The sequence below is a fragment of the Balaenoptera ricei genome, chromosome 19 (genome assembly GCF_028023285.1).
Source record: "Balaenoptera ricei isolate mBalRic1 chromosome 19, mBalRic1.hap2, whole genome shotgun sequence".
Classification (NCBI taxonomy): Eukaryota; Metazoa; Chordata; class Mammalia; order Artiodactyla; family Balaenopteridae; genus Balaenoptera; species Balaenoptera ricei.
In genome coordinates, this window is record NC_082657.1 from 35,672,617 (window position 1) to 35,684,725 (window position 12,109).

The 12,109-nt window shown below is 43.4% G+C and overlaps 1 protein-coding gene across 1 annotated transcript; it reads left to right on the forward strand.

Annotated features, from left to right (window-relative positions):
* Nucleotides 1–11,635, forward strand: HERPUD1 (homocysteine inducible ER protein with ubiquitin like domain 1). The gene is made up of 8 exons (XM_059903668.1): nt 1–243; nt 3,272–3,349; nt 3,437–3,511; nt 5,146–5,276; nt 7,388–7,510; nt 8,042–8,392; nt 9,740–9,845; nt 10,871–11,635. The coding sequence occupies exons 1-8, from the start codon at nt 109–111 to the stop codon at nt 11,033–11,035; spliced, it is 1,164 nt and encodes a 387-aa protein (XP_059759651.1). The 5' UTR covers nt 1–108; the 3' UTR covers nt 11,036–11,635.
* Nucleotides 11,636–12,109: the final 474 nt, after the last annotated feature.

The window sequence follows — 12,109 nt, forward strand, 5'->3', positions numbered from 1 at the left end:
GGGCGCGCGCGATCCAGAGAGGCGGAGCGTTTTTGTGGGGGTTGGGGGTGGCAGCGACACTTCCTGCCTGGCGTCTGGGAGCGCCGCCGAGCCCACAGCGCCGTCGACATGGAGCCCGAGCCCGTCACGCTCCTGGTGAAGAGCCCCAACCAGCGCCACCGCGACTTGGAGCTGAGCGGCGACCGCAGCTGGAGCGTGAGCCGCCTCAAGGCCCATCTGAGCCGCGTCTACCCCGAGCGCCCGGTGAGAGGAGCCCCCGGCTCCAGCTGCCAGCACTCCCCTAACCCCGGCTGTCATCCTCGCAGCCCTCCTCGCGTCGCCCTTGGGATGCCACGTCCTCCTCCCCTTTTCCTGTAACTTCTCGCTTCGCCGGCCTTCCCCTGACGGCTGGTGCTCCCCAGGTCCCCTCTCCCAGGCCTGTGGTCTCCCCCTTTCTGCCCTGCCGCCGTAGGCGCCCTCTGACGTGGTCCAGTGGCTGTCACTTCCTCGTTCTAGGCCGCCATCGTCCCGCCTTCCTGACGGGCCGCCTTCCCCTGTCACCTCGCGTCCTAGGTCCCCAAACTCTAACGGCTGTCGCACTCCTGCCATACCTCTTCAGACCCCTTCCCAGCCCCCTAGATCTGGCTTCCAGCCTTAGCCAAGCCGCTGAAACAGCAGTTTGACCTTGAGTGAGTCATTTCACCCTCCAAGCGTCAATTTCCCCAAAACGGCGGAGTGACTGACTAGGTGTTCCTCGTTAGGATTGCATCCGATGGGCAGGAATAAGGACACAGAAGTGCTGCGAAACGAGTTTTCTGAATGTAGCCTCTCATTGCAGAGAGGTGAGGGCAGGGGCCAAGCCCGGCCAGTGGCTGGAGAAGCACGGTGAGCGCCCGGGCAGCGTGTGCTTAAGGCCCCACACCCGGGAACAGGACGTGGCGCTTCCCCTCCCAGTCCGCCTTCTGCCCTAGTCCCCTCCCTGTGAGCTGGACTCCACAGCCTGTGCTTAGTCCCAGGGAGGAGCCCGGTGCGCTTTCCAGTAAAAAGTGATTTAGAAGGAAAATAGGTGGAAGGAATCTCCTGGAGTCTGGGTTTTAAGACTCTGGTCCCTCAATTGGCAGAGACTTCCTCGCTTTGTTTTGGTTGACACATCTGTCAGCATCACCCTTAGGGCCACCCTCCCTCCCCAGCACGTGACGGAGGCTATGAGCTGGACCTTCCTGTATTTACTTTCTGCTCTAATATTATGTAAGTGTCAACAGTGTTCTTTACTGCCCACAACTGTAATTCTCCATCAAACAGGAGAGGGCATCAGGGCAGGACAAGATTGTGAAATTGTTCTTTCTTATCTGAAGTGTTGCAACGTGTCAGGGTGTAGCTTATGATATGGGTCAGGTTGTTTTTGTTCCATATTGTCAAGAACGTGGAAGTGAGTTTCCCTCCTGAGTCGTTCTTTTGAAATGTGCTTATTTATTTAATAAGCTCCCATTCCTCTAGCATTCGCCTTGGCACTATTTGCAATTTCACCATAGCTGCTCCCAAGAAACAGGTGGCAGTGCTGCTGCGAGAATGGCTATTAGGTACACAAATTGGCGAAGCAGGTGTAGCCTCTAGTTGCGTCATTTGGTAAAAGGCGGTGTTTTGGAGGAGGGCTTCCCTTTAGGGCTTCCTTGGGTGAGGAACATCACTCCTATTAAGTCCGAGGACCCAAAGTTGTAAATAAAAGGTCTCTCAGGTCTGTATATTTGTGTTTAAAAATTTTGGCTGGAGCACATTCGTCATTTGCTTTCTAATGTGAGAAGCCTTACTTTATAATAGTTGTTTGCTTAATATATATTTTTTTAAATCGGCCTTCTGGATAAAGACGCAGAGTGTCAGTTCAGGCCTTTAACAGGCCTCAAATCACGGGCACCCGTGGTTTTCAAACTTTTTCTAGTGTGAAACTCTTTAACATAATGCAGGACCTCACCTATACAGTAACATTTACAAGTCCAGGTTTATAGCATTTACATATGAAGTTCAATCAGTGAGAACAATGATGAACACAGCATCCAATATATTTCTGCAGTTTGTTATAGTTGCCCAGTGTCCAAAAAACAAAAATCCTGATTTATGCAGATAAATAGGTACAGTTATTTTTTTGTTTGTTTTAAACAGCTTGCTTTAGAATCTTGGGCTACTTGGTAGGAGCAGCTTTATTCCAAATTTTGCATAATTGGTTATTTTGGCAAGAGTAGATTGAGAAGTTGATGGTGAGCTCCGGTGTACTGACTTTGGTATATATCACTTGAAGCCATTATTTAAGTCCAGTTTTAAATTTTATTTATTTATGTTTGGCTGCGTTGGGTCTTTGTTGCTGTGCGCAGGCTTTCTCTAGTTGCGGCGAGCGGGGCCTACTCTTCGTTGCGGTGCGCGGGCTTCTCATTGTGGTGGCTTCTCTTGTTGCGGAGCACGGGCTCTAGGCACACGGGCTTCAGTAGTTGTGGCGCACAGGCTTAGCTGCTCCGCGGCATGTGGGATCTTCCCGGACCAGGGCTCGAACCCGTGTCCCCTGCATTGGCAGGCGGATTCTGAACCACTGTACCACCAGGGAAGTCCCTTAAGTCCAGTTTTTAAGGGAATTAAAAATGGATTTTAAAAGTGAGATTTGTATAAAAGTGTGTGGCACGACTGTGGTTTTAAAATCACTGGAATGGAGTAGAGTGGAATCTTGACTCTTTAGCAGCAGGTGACCTTGGACAAGTGAATTTTAGATTTTCCCCCTTACAATAGGCATACTAAATATCTCATAGGGTTGTGGTGTGGAATTTTACCACACACCATCTCCTCTTTAGCTGCATTTGTATGTTGGGAAAAGTCTCTTTGAGGGCTTAAGTTTAGAATTGCTTCATGTTATCTTGGGACAGTGCTAGGTGGTTTTAGGGAAGGCTGACTTTGAGTTTTCTCTGAGACCAAACTTTGAGTTTTGAAGTTCGTTGCTGTAGGAGCCCCATATTTGTGCTTTTTGTGGCAGAAAGCAATTTCCCTGGGAGTTAAGAAGTCAGGTAGCTTGCCATAGGTTTTGTGGACTGGAGGTAGTTTGCCATCCTAAATTTGTTTGCATGTTAGAGATCAGTTTAAAGTTAAGTACTTCCTAAGTAAAAGTTTTGTATATGGGGCCTTCGGAAAAATGTTTTCCTGTGATGCTGGGAAAAACACACACGTTTAAATTATTTGTATAAAACAGTTTCTTCTATGTTTGGGAACTTGAGGGGGCTAAGTGCTGACCTGTGCTGCTCTTTCTTTCCATAAGCGTCCAGAGGACCAGAGGTTAATTTATTCTGGGAAGCTGTTGTTGGATCACCAGTGTCTCAGGGACTTGCTTCCAAAGGTATCACTAAATATATTAACTTTTGAATGTTTTTGAGCACTAATAAGGTTGAATTCAGGTCCTAAAGTACCTCCTTATTACTTTCAGCAGGAAAACCGGCATGTTTTGCATCTGGTGTGCAGTGTGAAGAGTCCTTCCAGAATGCCAGAAGCCAGCACAAAGGTATGTCTGCTTTTTCATGATGATAACAATTCGTGTCATTCAGACTCTCAAGGTCGAAATAAAGGAAGTTGGATAAAACTCTTAAGTCTTTTTATCATATAATATTTTGTCTCTTCCCCAGTGAGAATCAGGAATAAGAAACTTACCAATACAAGTGAGAGTTTACTATAATAGTAGTAGACTTCCATTAGTGTTGTAGTGGAAAAGTGGAGTTCTGCAGTACACACTTTTCTGGGATTTGATTTGATCTATAGTGGCTGTGTATCCAGATCACCGAACTAGCAAGGCAGTCATGAATTTAGCACATAATAAATTTCTTCTAAGGAACCATTGATTTTTTTTTAAAATTAATTTATTTTATTTATTATTCATTATTTTTGGCTGCGTTGGGTCTTCATTGCTGTGCGCGGGCGCTCTCCAGCTGCAGTGAGCGGAGGCTACTCTTCGTTGTGGTGCGCAGGCCTCAGTAGTTGTGGCGCGCAGGCTCCAGAGCGCAGGCTCAGTAGTTGTGGCATGTGGGCCCAGCCGCTCCGCGGCATGCGGGATCCTCTCGGACCAGGGCTCGAACCCGTGTCCCCTGCATTGGCAGGCGGACTCCCAACCACTGCGCCACCAGGGAAGTCCCTGATTTTTATAAAGAGTAAAACATGACTATGTTTACTTTGGAAATTTTCATTGTGATTATTTGTTTGGATAGGAAAAGGCCTCAGTCTTTATCAAGTGATCTCTAAAGACTTGCTTATGTTAGATGGTCAAAATCCCTCATTTTTCATTTCACAGTGTTAGTTCAAATATACGGTATTAAAGGACTTTCCTGGTGGCACAGTGGTTAAGAATCCACCTGCCAATGCAGGGGACACGGGTTCAATCCCTGGTCCGCGAAGATCCCACATACCGTGGAGCAACTAAGCCCCCGTGCCACAACTACTGAGCCTGTGCTCTAGAACCCGAGAGCCACAACTACTGAAGCCCTCCCATCTAGAGCCGGTGCTCCGCAACAAGAGTAGCCACGACAATGAGAAGCCCGCACACTGCAAAGAAGAGCAGCCCCTGCTTTCCTCAACTAGAGAAAGCCCACACGCAGCAATAAAGACCCAATGCAGCCAAAATTAAAAATAAATAAATAAATAAATTTATTTTTAAAAATATAATACAGTATTAATATTCTAATGTGGTGATACACTCTAAATTTGCATTACAACTGTACATCCTGAAACATCTGAGTATAGTGTAAGAAATTCTTTAGGTTGCTGGCTGGGTTGTGTTTATAAATCTTATTGGTCAAATTTAATTTCTTAGTAAATTTAACACCATAAGATGTATAGAAAAAAAAAGATGTATAGAGCATTAACAGGAAGCTTTCTCACCAATGATAACTTCATTGGGAGATTTTAGTGAAACTACAGCATAGCTACTCTAGGAAAAAATACGGATTTTTTTTTAGTATCTGTATTGATACTGTGTTGAACAAATTTTAGAATATTCTTTATGTAACATTGCATCTGTTTGATTTTGTCAAGTTCAGAGGTCAGGGTTGGGGACATAAGCCATTCACAGAGAAAGAATCCTTGAAGCTTGATTTCACACCGTTGCATCAGGCCTTTTGTTCTCATGTTCATGTTACACTTATCTAGGTTGCTGAATCCATAGAGCAGCCCGCTGGTCTTAATCAGGGTCAGTCTCCTGGGGATTCCTCAAGTGACGGTTTAAGGCAAAGGGAGGTTGTTCGGAACCCTTCTCCCTCTGGATGGGAGAATATCTCGAGGTGAGTGTTGTAATAAAGAAGCAGGTTGTACAACATGAATGTGCATCATTTGCGTCAACTTAAGAATAAGCTGTGTTTATACTATATAGTCATAGAATTTTTAAATGGACAAAATTTTGCTTTATAAGGGCTTCACTTTAAAGATCTCTTCTGTATTTAACTTTTCTTAATACATAGCCTTTTAGGAAGATCTAAAAAGTGGAGATGCATGTCCTGAAAATCTGGGCATTTCTCCTCCTACGTGGGTGCACTTCACATTGCGCTGATCTCATGATAGGGAATTAGTGCTGGTGCAGAAAAGCAGCTGTTGTAAGCACTGTGCAGCTGCTTTGCCGAGTGGCTTTGTGCTTTGTCTGTCATAACAGTGGGTGACAAAAGGTGAAGGGATTGTTTGAGAAATGCTCTGCCAAGTACCATGTCGGTGGTGCTAGGAGAAAAGGAGCAATTAGAGCTTTTCTTTAGCGCAAAAGCCAGAAGCGACTAAATGCTGTGATGTTCGGATTTCACAGCTCTTGGAACACCTTACTATGAAAGATCCTTTGGGAAAAAACAGTTTATTAACTACAAGTTGAAACTCTGTTACTCCCTGAGTCCCCTGCCCACCGTTTCGTAGTAGTTTTTAATATCTGATTGTTGATAAAGTCAGGTGTTTGAGGAATGAAGAGTTGTTTTTTTTCTTAATGGAGGTTTTCAAATATACACGGAAGTAGAGGGAACTGTATAATGAATCTCCATATAATGATCAATTTTTGCCATACTTGCTTTATCTATTCCTGCTTCCCATTTTTTCCTGAAGTATTTAAAAGTAATTCCCAGACATTGTCAGTTCAGTTCTACATAGTTCAGGATATAACTCTAAAAACCTTTCAGTTATCTTGCGTATCTGCAGTGTCATCATCATCAGAGCTAACAAAAGCACTTTGTTATTTTCTCATTTCCATGTACTGTATCTTTTTTAAATGATCAAAAACAGTATCGTACCAAGACCTATTTGTATTAGAATACAACTTTAGAAATACTCTGGGTATGGAATTTGGTTAAGTTCCATACCTAGCATAGAAAGTGGATAATTGAATTCATTATTGGATAGAAACACTTAAAACTGCTTCCCTTTTTCTGACTATACGATTTGAGAATTGAGGCTCATATCTGACTATGAATTTTACCATAATAAAACTTGATTTCATCCAACAAATATTTATTGGACAGCCAGTGCATATAACTTTGTTTAAGGATATGAATTGACCAGCAGAGATGACCACATAACAACTCCTGATCTTTCTGCAGTTCTGTTAGTTTGAATTTTGTGAAGTGGTGCCAAAGGAGTTCACTGTGTAGGGCTCACAAAACCAGAGATGACTCCCACACACAGCCTGCCCCAGGCTGCGCTGGATGATAGAAGCATGAGTTTGGTGTCAAACAGGTCTCAAATCCAGCCCTACTATTTACAGGTTCAGTGACCTCGTGCAGATCCTTTGTCTTCCCTGAGCTGCACTCGGGCTCCCCTCTGTAAAATGGCAGGGTGGAGAGCTCCCTCCCCACAAGGTTGTTGGGGATCCCGTGAGATAACAGCCCGGCGGCCTTACAGGGCACAAGTGGTCAGTAAGCATGCATGGGTGGTGCCACACATAACTCTGCTCCCCGTATAGTTCAGATCTAGGGGTGAGGGAGAAATGGGTATTGGGAGGAAAGGAGTATTTCCTGCAGAAAAGACTTTGGGAGAGGTGTGACTTTTTAGAGCTGCTCCCTAAAGAATGAATAGTGGGGTTTAGACCTTCAGTGAGACTCAGCAAGTCTAAAATAAGGGTGGGGATCCACTTAGACTGAAAAGGTCCAGCTTGTTTGTACATCATGGTGATGACATCATGAGACCCCAGTGCTGGGCAGAGGGCTCTTGTTTTCCCATGGGATCCAGACCATGGGAGGGGGGCTTTGTCAGTACTTTCTGTGATTGTATTACACAGGTGCATCACCCAGAAATCTGCATGTAACTGTCATAAAGCTCAATCTTCTGTCTCTTTGTTTTGAATTCCTGATTGTAATTTAAACTTAATTTTCACTTATTCATACTAAACCAACTCAAACAGAGCATTTTTTGAAATCTTTCATAGGCCTGAAGCTGTCCAGCCGGCGTTCCAAGGCCTGGGGCCTGGTTTCTCAGGCTACACAACCTATGGGTGGCTGCAGCTCTCCTGGTTCCAGCAGATATACGCACGGCAGTACTACATGCAGTAGTGAGTCTTTACTCACGACACTGGGTGTGGCCAGGGCTCCCAGAAATGGAGGGAACTCCCATCCATGTTACCCACAAAGTTAGGGAGGGCGGGATGAGTGTGTCAGAGTCCTGCTCTGTGGGTGGGATAGAGGATAAATGGTAACTACTAATCTGTGTATTGACGCGTAGTTGGCTGACTGATCCATAGTTTGATGGCTTTATTTAGAATATGTTATTTCCTTTTTTTTTCTTTTCAATTTGTGATATCTTTAACATTTTATGAAAATTTTAATTTGCTACTGCACCATGTTTTCATGGTGGCCTTGATGTTTAATTCCAGATGAAATTTACTAAGCGGCTTCTCTTAGGAGTAGAAAAGGCATTTATAGATATGACTGTTAGTAAAGAAGTTCTTCACTAAGTTAAAGAAAAATCAAGTTTGTATATGCCTACTTAATAGTAAAAGATCCCTGCGTAAATGAGGTTATGAGAACCAGTCTTCATGGTGCCTTGCTCTCAACAGTATTTGCCTCTGTCATTTTTATTTTAGCTTAGCAGCCACTGCTGCATCAAGGGCTTTTGTCCCCTCGCCAAGTGCACAAGAGATACCTGTGGTCTCTGCGCCTGCTCCAGCCCCTATCCACAACCAGTTTCCAGCTGAAAACCAGCCCGCCAATCAGAATGCTGCTCCTCAAGTGGTGGTTAACCCTGGGGCCAATCAGAACTTGCGGATGAATGCACAGGGTGGCCCTATTGTGGAAGAAGATGATGAGATAAATCGAGATTGGTTGGATTGGACCTATTCAGCAGCTACGTTTTCCGTCTTTCTTAGTATCCTCTACTTCTACTCTTCCCTGAGCAGATTCCTCATGGTCATGGGGGCCACCGTTGTTATGTACCTGTAAGCAGATGATTTTGCTTTCCCTTTTTTCCCTTTACTACAGATTACACTATGTGGTGACCCAAACCAAGTACAGATTTTCCTCTTTTTTGAGCAGTCTCAGTCAATATTTAAGGAGGTGTATTTAAGTAGTACGTCATTCTAGGATTTTCGATGGAAAGAATTGATGGCTTGGTTGCACATTGCCAGAAACACAATTAATTCTCTGTTAATACAGGAACAACATTCTCTTCTTTTCCTCTAGTTAAGTTACCTGCCAGGCTCATGAACCACAATAAAACAGCCATACTGAGGCATGGAAAGGAAAATTGTATTTGTGTTGAATAAGAACATATTTATCTTTTATCAGGCTACAGCTGCCTTCTAGGATAAAGGGCAGGCAAAGGCTGTGGCATAGTCCTGAAGGGCCAGAGATCCATCACAGACCTGGCATTTGGCTTTATCTATGGCTTAGAGCAGTGGTTCTCAACCAGGATAGTTTTGCATCTGCCCTCTACCCTCGCCCCCAAGACATTTGGCGGTGTTTGGAGACATTTTTGACTGTCACAGCGAGGGGGGTGGTCCTGCTGGCATCTGGTTGGTAGCTGTTAAACATCCTGTGGTGCCCAGGGCAGCCCCACAGTAAATATCCAGCCCAGTATGTCAGCAGTACCAAAGTTCAAAAACCCTGGCCTATAGTGATATGTCCTTGTATGTGGCAAAAACTGACAGAAGAAATTTTTCCTCCGTAGGAAAATGGATTTTTATTTTAGTTTTTAAAAATCTTAAAAAAGAAATATTTAGAATAATGCATTAAGTACTTATATCCAATATTAATCATTGTTATATTTTGTTATATTTGCTTCAAGACTTGGGTTTAATTGGATTTTTCAGATGCAACTTTTAGTTAATTCTTTAAATTCTATAGTCTCTAGAATCATATATGTAGGTGACCAAATCTAGGTCTTATTAGTATGTTATTACATATATTATAGTCACAGCTGTGTGTGTATTTCCCCTTCCCCCTCTGTTCAGGTTTTCATATGTAAGGTTTAGGTCAGATGAAGAAGTATTTATTGAGCACATACTATGTGTCAGGTGCTGTTTATGTTGCTGGGCACATGATAATGAATAAAGCCTAGTTTCCATAGTGCCTGTCAAGAACCTGACAGGCCAGTGAGAAAGTCTAGGAGCCGGTGTGGTGGAATGTCTCTGCAGATGGGCCTGGCTGCGAGCTTCTAATCAGGTTCTGCTCTGATGAGAGGAGGGGAGCAAGGGGGACCTCATCTCATTGAGAGAACCCTTAAATTCTTGAGTACATGTCACTCTGATGTTCACTAAGATGGACTTTATATGCTTCCTTTGAAGGCATCATGTCGGGTGGTTTCCATTCCGACAGAGGCCAGTTCAGAACTTCCCGAATGATGGTCCTCCTCAGGAAGCTGCAAATCAGGACCCCAACAATAACTTCCAGGTATGGAGTTTCTGCTGGAGCCCAGCGATCTTGGTGTGAAACACCGGGCTCTTGAGTCCTTAATCTTTAGATACCTTGTGGTGTACCATTTTATTAAGCTCAATATTTCAAGATTTTTTTCAAATTTATTCTTATAGCATTAGCTATTTTTAAAACATTGTGTCATAAAATCCATCAGGTATTTTTGTCATGTGGCAATTTGCATTTTGGCATATATAAGTAATGTTTTTTTTAAACTCACTATTTTTAGTGTTCATTCTCAGTAACGATATGTTATACCATGGAAACTGCTAATGGAGAGTTATTCTAATTAAGGATTAGGAACATAAGCCTGTCTCACAGAATAAATTTCCTGGAAAATAACAGAAATAGAATTTTTAGGGACTTCCCTGGTGGTCCAGTGGCTAAGACTCTGTGCTCCCAGTACAGGGGGCCCGGGTTCTATCCCCCCTCAGGGAACTAGATCCCACGTGCCACAACTAAAATATCCCGCACGCAGCAACGAAGATCGAAGATCCCTTGTGCTGCAACTAACACCCATCACTGCCAAATAAATAAATATTTAAAAAAAGAAATAGAATTTTTATAAGGCAGTTTAATGCATAATCCTAAAGGATAGTCTTTTTAATATAAAGTGTCACCCTTGAATCTGTTTTTAGAATCCTGTGTTTCCAGTTTTAGTTTTTTTTTTTAACTCGGGACACTGCCAAAATTAGAAAAATATCCACATTTAATGAAGTGGCTAACTTAATTACTAGTTTAATAATAGTTGAAGATCTAGTTACAGTACTTCATTTGATCTGATACTTGCTGCCAGGAATATTGAAAACTATGAGAATGTTCCAGCACAGTTGTGCTACGGAGGCTGGAGAAGGAGCTCCGTCCAGCCGGGGATGTCGTCCCCAGGGTCCTGCCTGCCTGGCTTGGCTTATGGGGCAAGGGGCCAGGGAGCCACTCTGCCCTTTCCTGACATTATTGGGTGCTTCTCACGGTCCTCTCTTCTCCTTGTATTTTATTACCTGTAGGAAGACCCTGATCCTGAAATTGCAGACCCCAACCGCCTCCCTCCAGACAGGGACGTAGTGGATGACGAGCAGACCAGCCCTTCATTCATGAGCACAGCCTGGCTCGTCTTCAAGACTTTCTTTGCCTCTCTTCTTCCGGAAGGCCCCCCAGCCATAGCAAACTGATGGTGTTTGCGGTCTGGCTGCTAGAGGCTTTGGCAGGCGTGGACTGGATCATCTGGTTCCGGCTAGATTTCCTTACCTGGACGTGGCGATGGCACAGAATTAGTAAAAGAATCAACAAAGAGGATGATATGCTTTTGTGATTCTGCAGAAGCAGAAAGTAAGACGTGAAGCCATGATACAAATTGATGAACAAAAAATGCCTAAGGCTTCTCATGTCTTTATTCTGAAGAGCTTTAATATATATTGTTGTAGTTTAATAGACATTGTAAGTAGAAGGCATTAGTGTCGCATGTTTATGCCTGAGGAACTTTTCCAGATGTGTGTGTCTGCATGTGTGTGTGTACATAGATGTCATAGATGCAGAAATGGTTCTGCTGGTACGATTTGATTCCTGTTGGAATGTTTAAATTACACTAAGTGTACTACTTTATATAATCAATGAAATTGCTAGACATGTTTTAGCAGGACTTTTCTAGGAAAGACTTATGTATAATTGCTTTTTAAAATGCAGTGCTTTACTTTAAACCAAGAGGAGCTTTGCAGAGGTGAAAACCTTTGCTGGGTTTTCTGTTCAATAAAGTTTTACTATGAATGACCCTGGCGGAGACTCCTGTCATCTTAGCAGTTTACTCCGTGTCCATCATCTCTGGATGGTCAACAGCTGAGTTGCTGATTTTTGAGTAACCTGAATATTTTGCTTCTTTTTATTAAAGAATTGTTTGTACTGATGAAGAAGATAAGGTAAGGCCACGAAAGTTTTAATTTACTAAGATTATGCTTGTGTTTGCCCCCCATTTCCTGATTTAAACAGTACTGGCTTATGTTGTAACCCATCAGAGTTAAATTCCCCCGATTTAAAGTTAGTGGCATTAAGTACCTTTCACCTGCTCACATGTCATGCTTAGCTTACTTTTGGACTTTAATCCTTCTTTTAAGTATTATTTTTGAGACTAATCTGAAAAGTAAAGTGCTGTGTACTTTTTAACATGAGTGATGCTGTAAGTAGAATGCTAAAGGCCTGGGAGTGTTGTTTTGGGCAAAGTATAATCAGCTTCTTGTGTCATGGTCGTGATC

What these genes read in the sequence shown, in the direction of transcription:
- HERPUD1 (XM_059903668.1), top strand. Translation starts at nt 109, where the DNA reads ATGGAGCCCGAGCCCGTCACGCTCCTGGTGAAGAGCCCCAACCAGCGC. An exon ending in CGGCAGTACTACATGCAGTA is followed by an intron (nt 7,511 to 8,041) that starts GTGAGTCTTTAC and finishes TTTTTATTTTAG; the next exon opens with CTTAGCAGCCACTGCTGCAT. An exon ending in ACCCCAACAATAACTTCCAG is followed by an intron (nt 9,846 to 10,870) that starts GTATGGAGTTTC and finishes TATTACCTGTAG; the next exon opens with GAAGACCCTGATCCTGAAAT.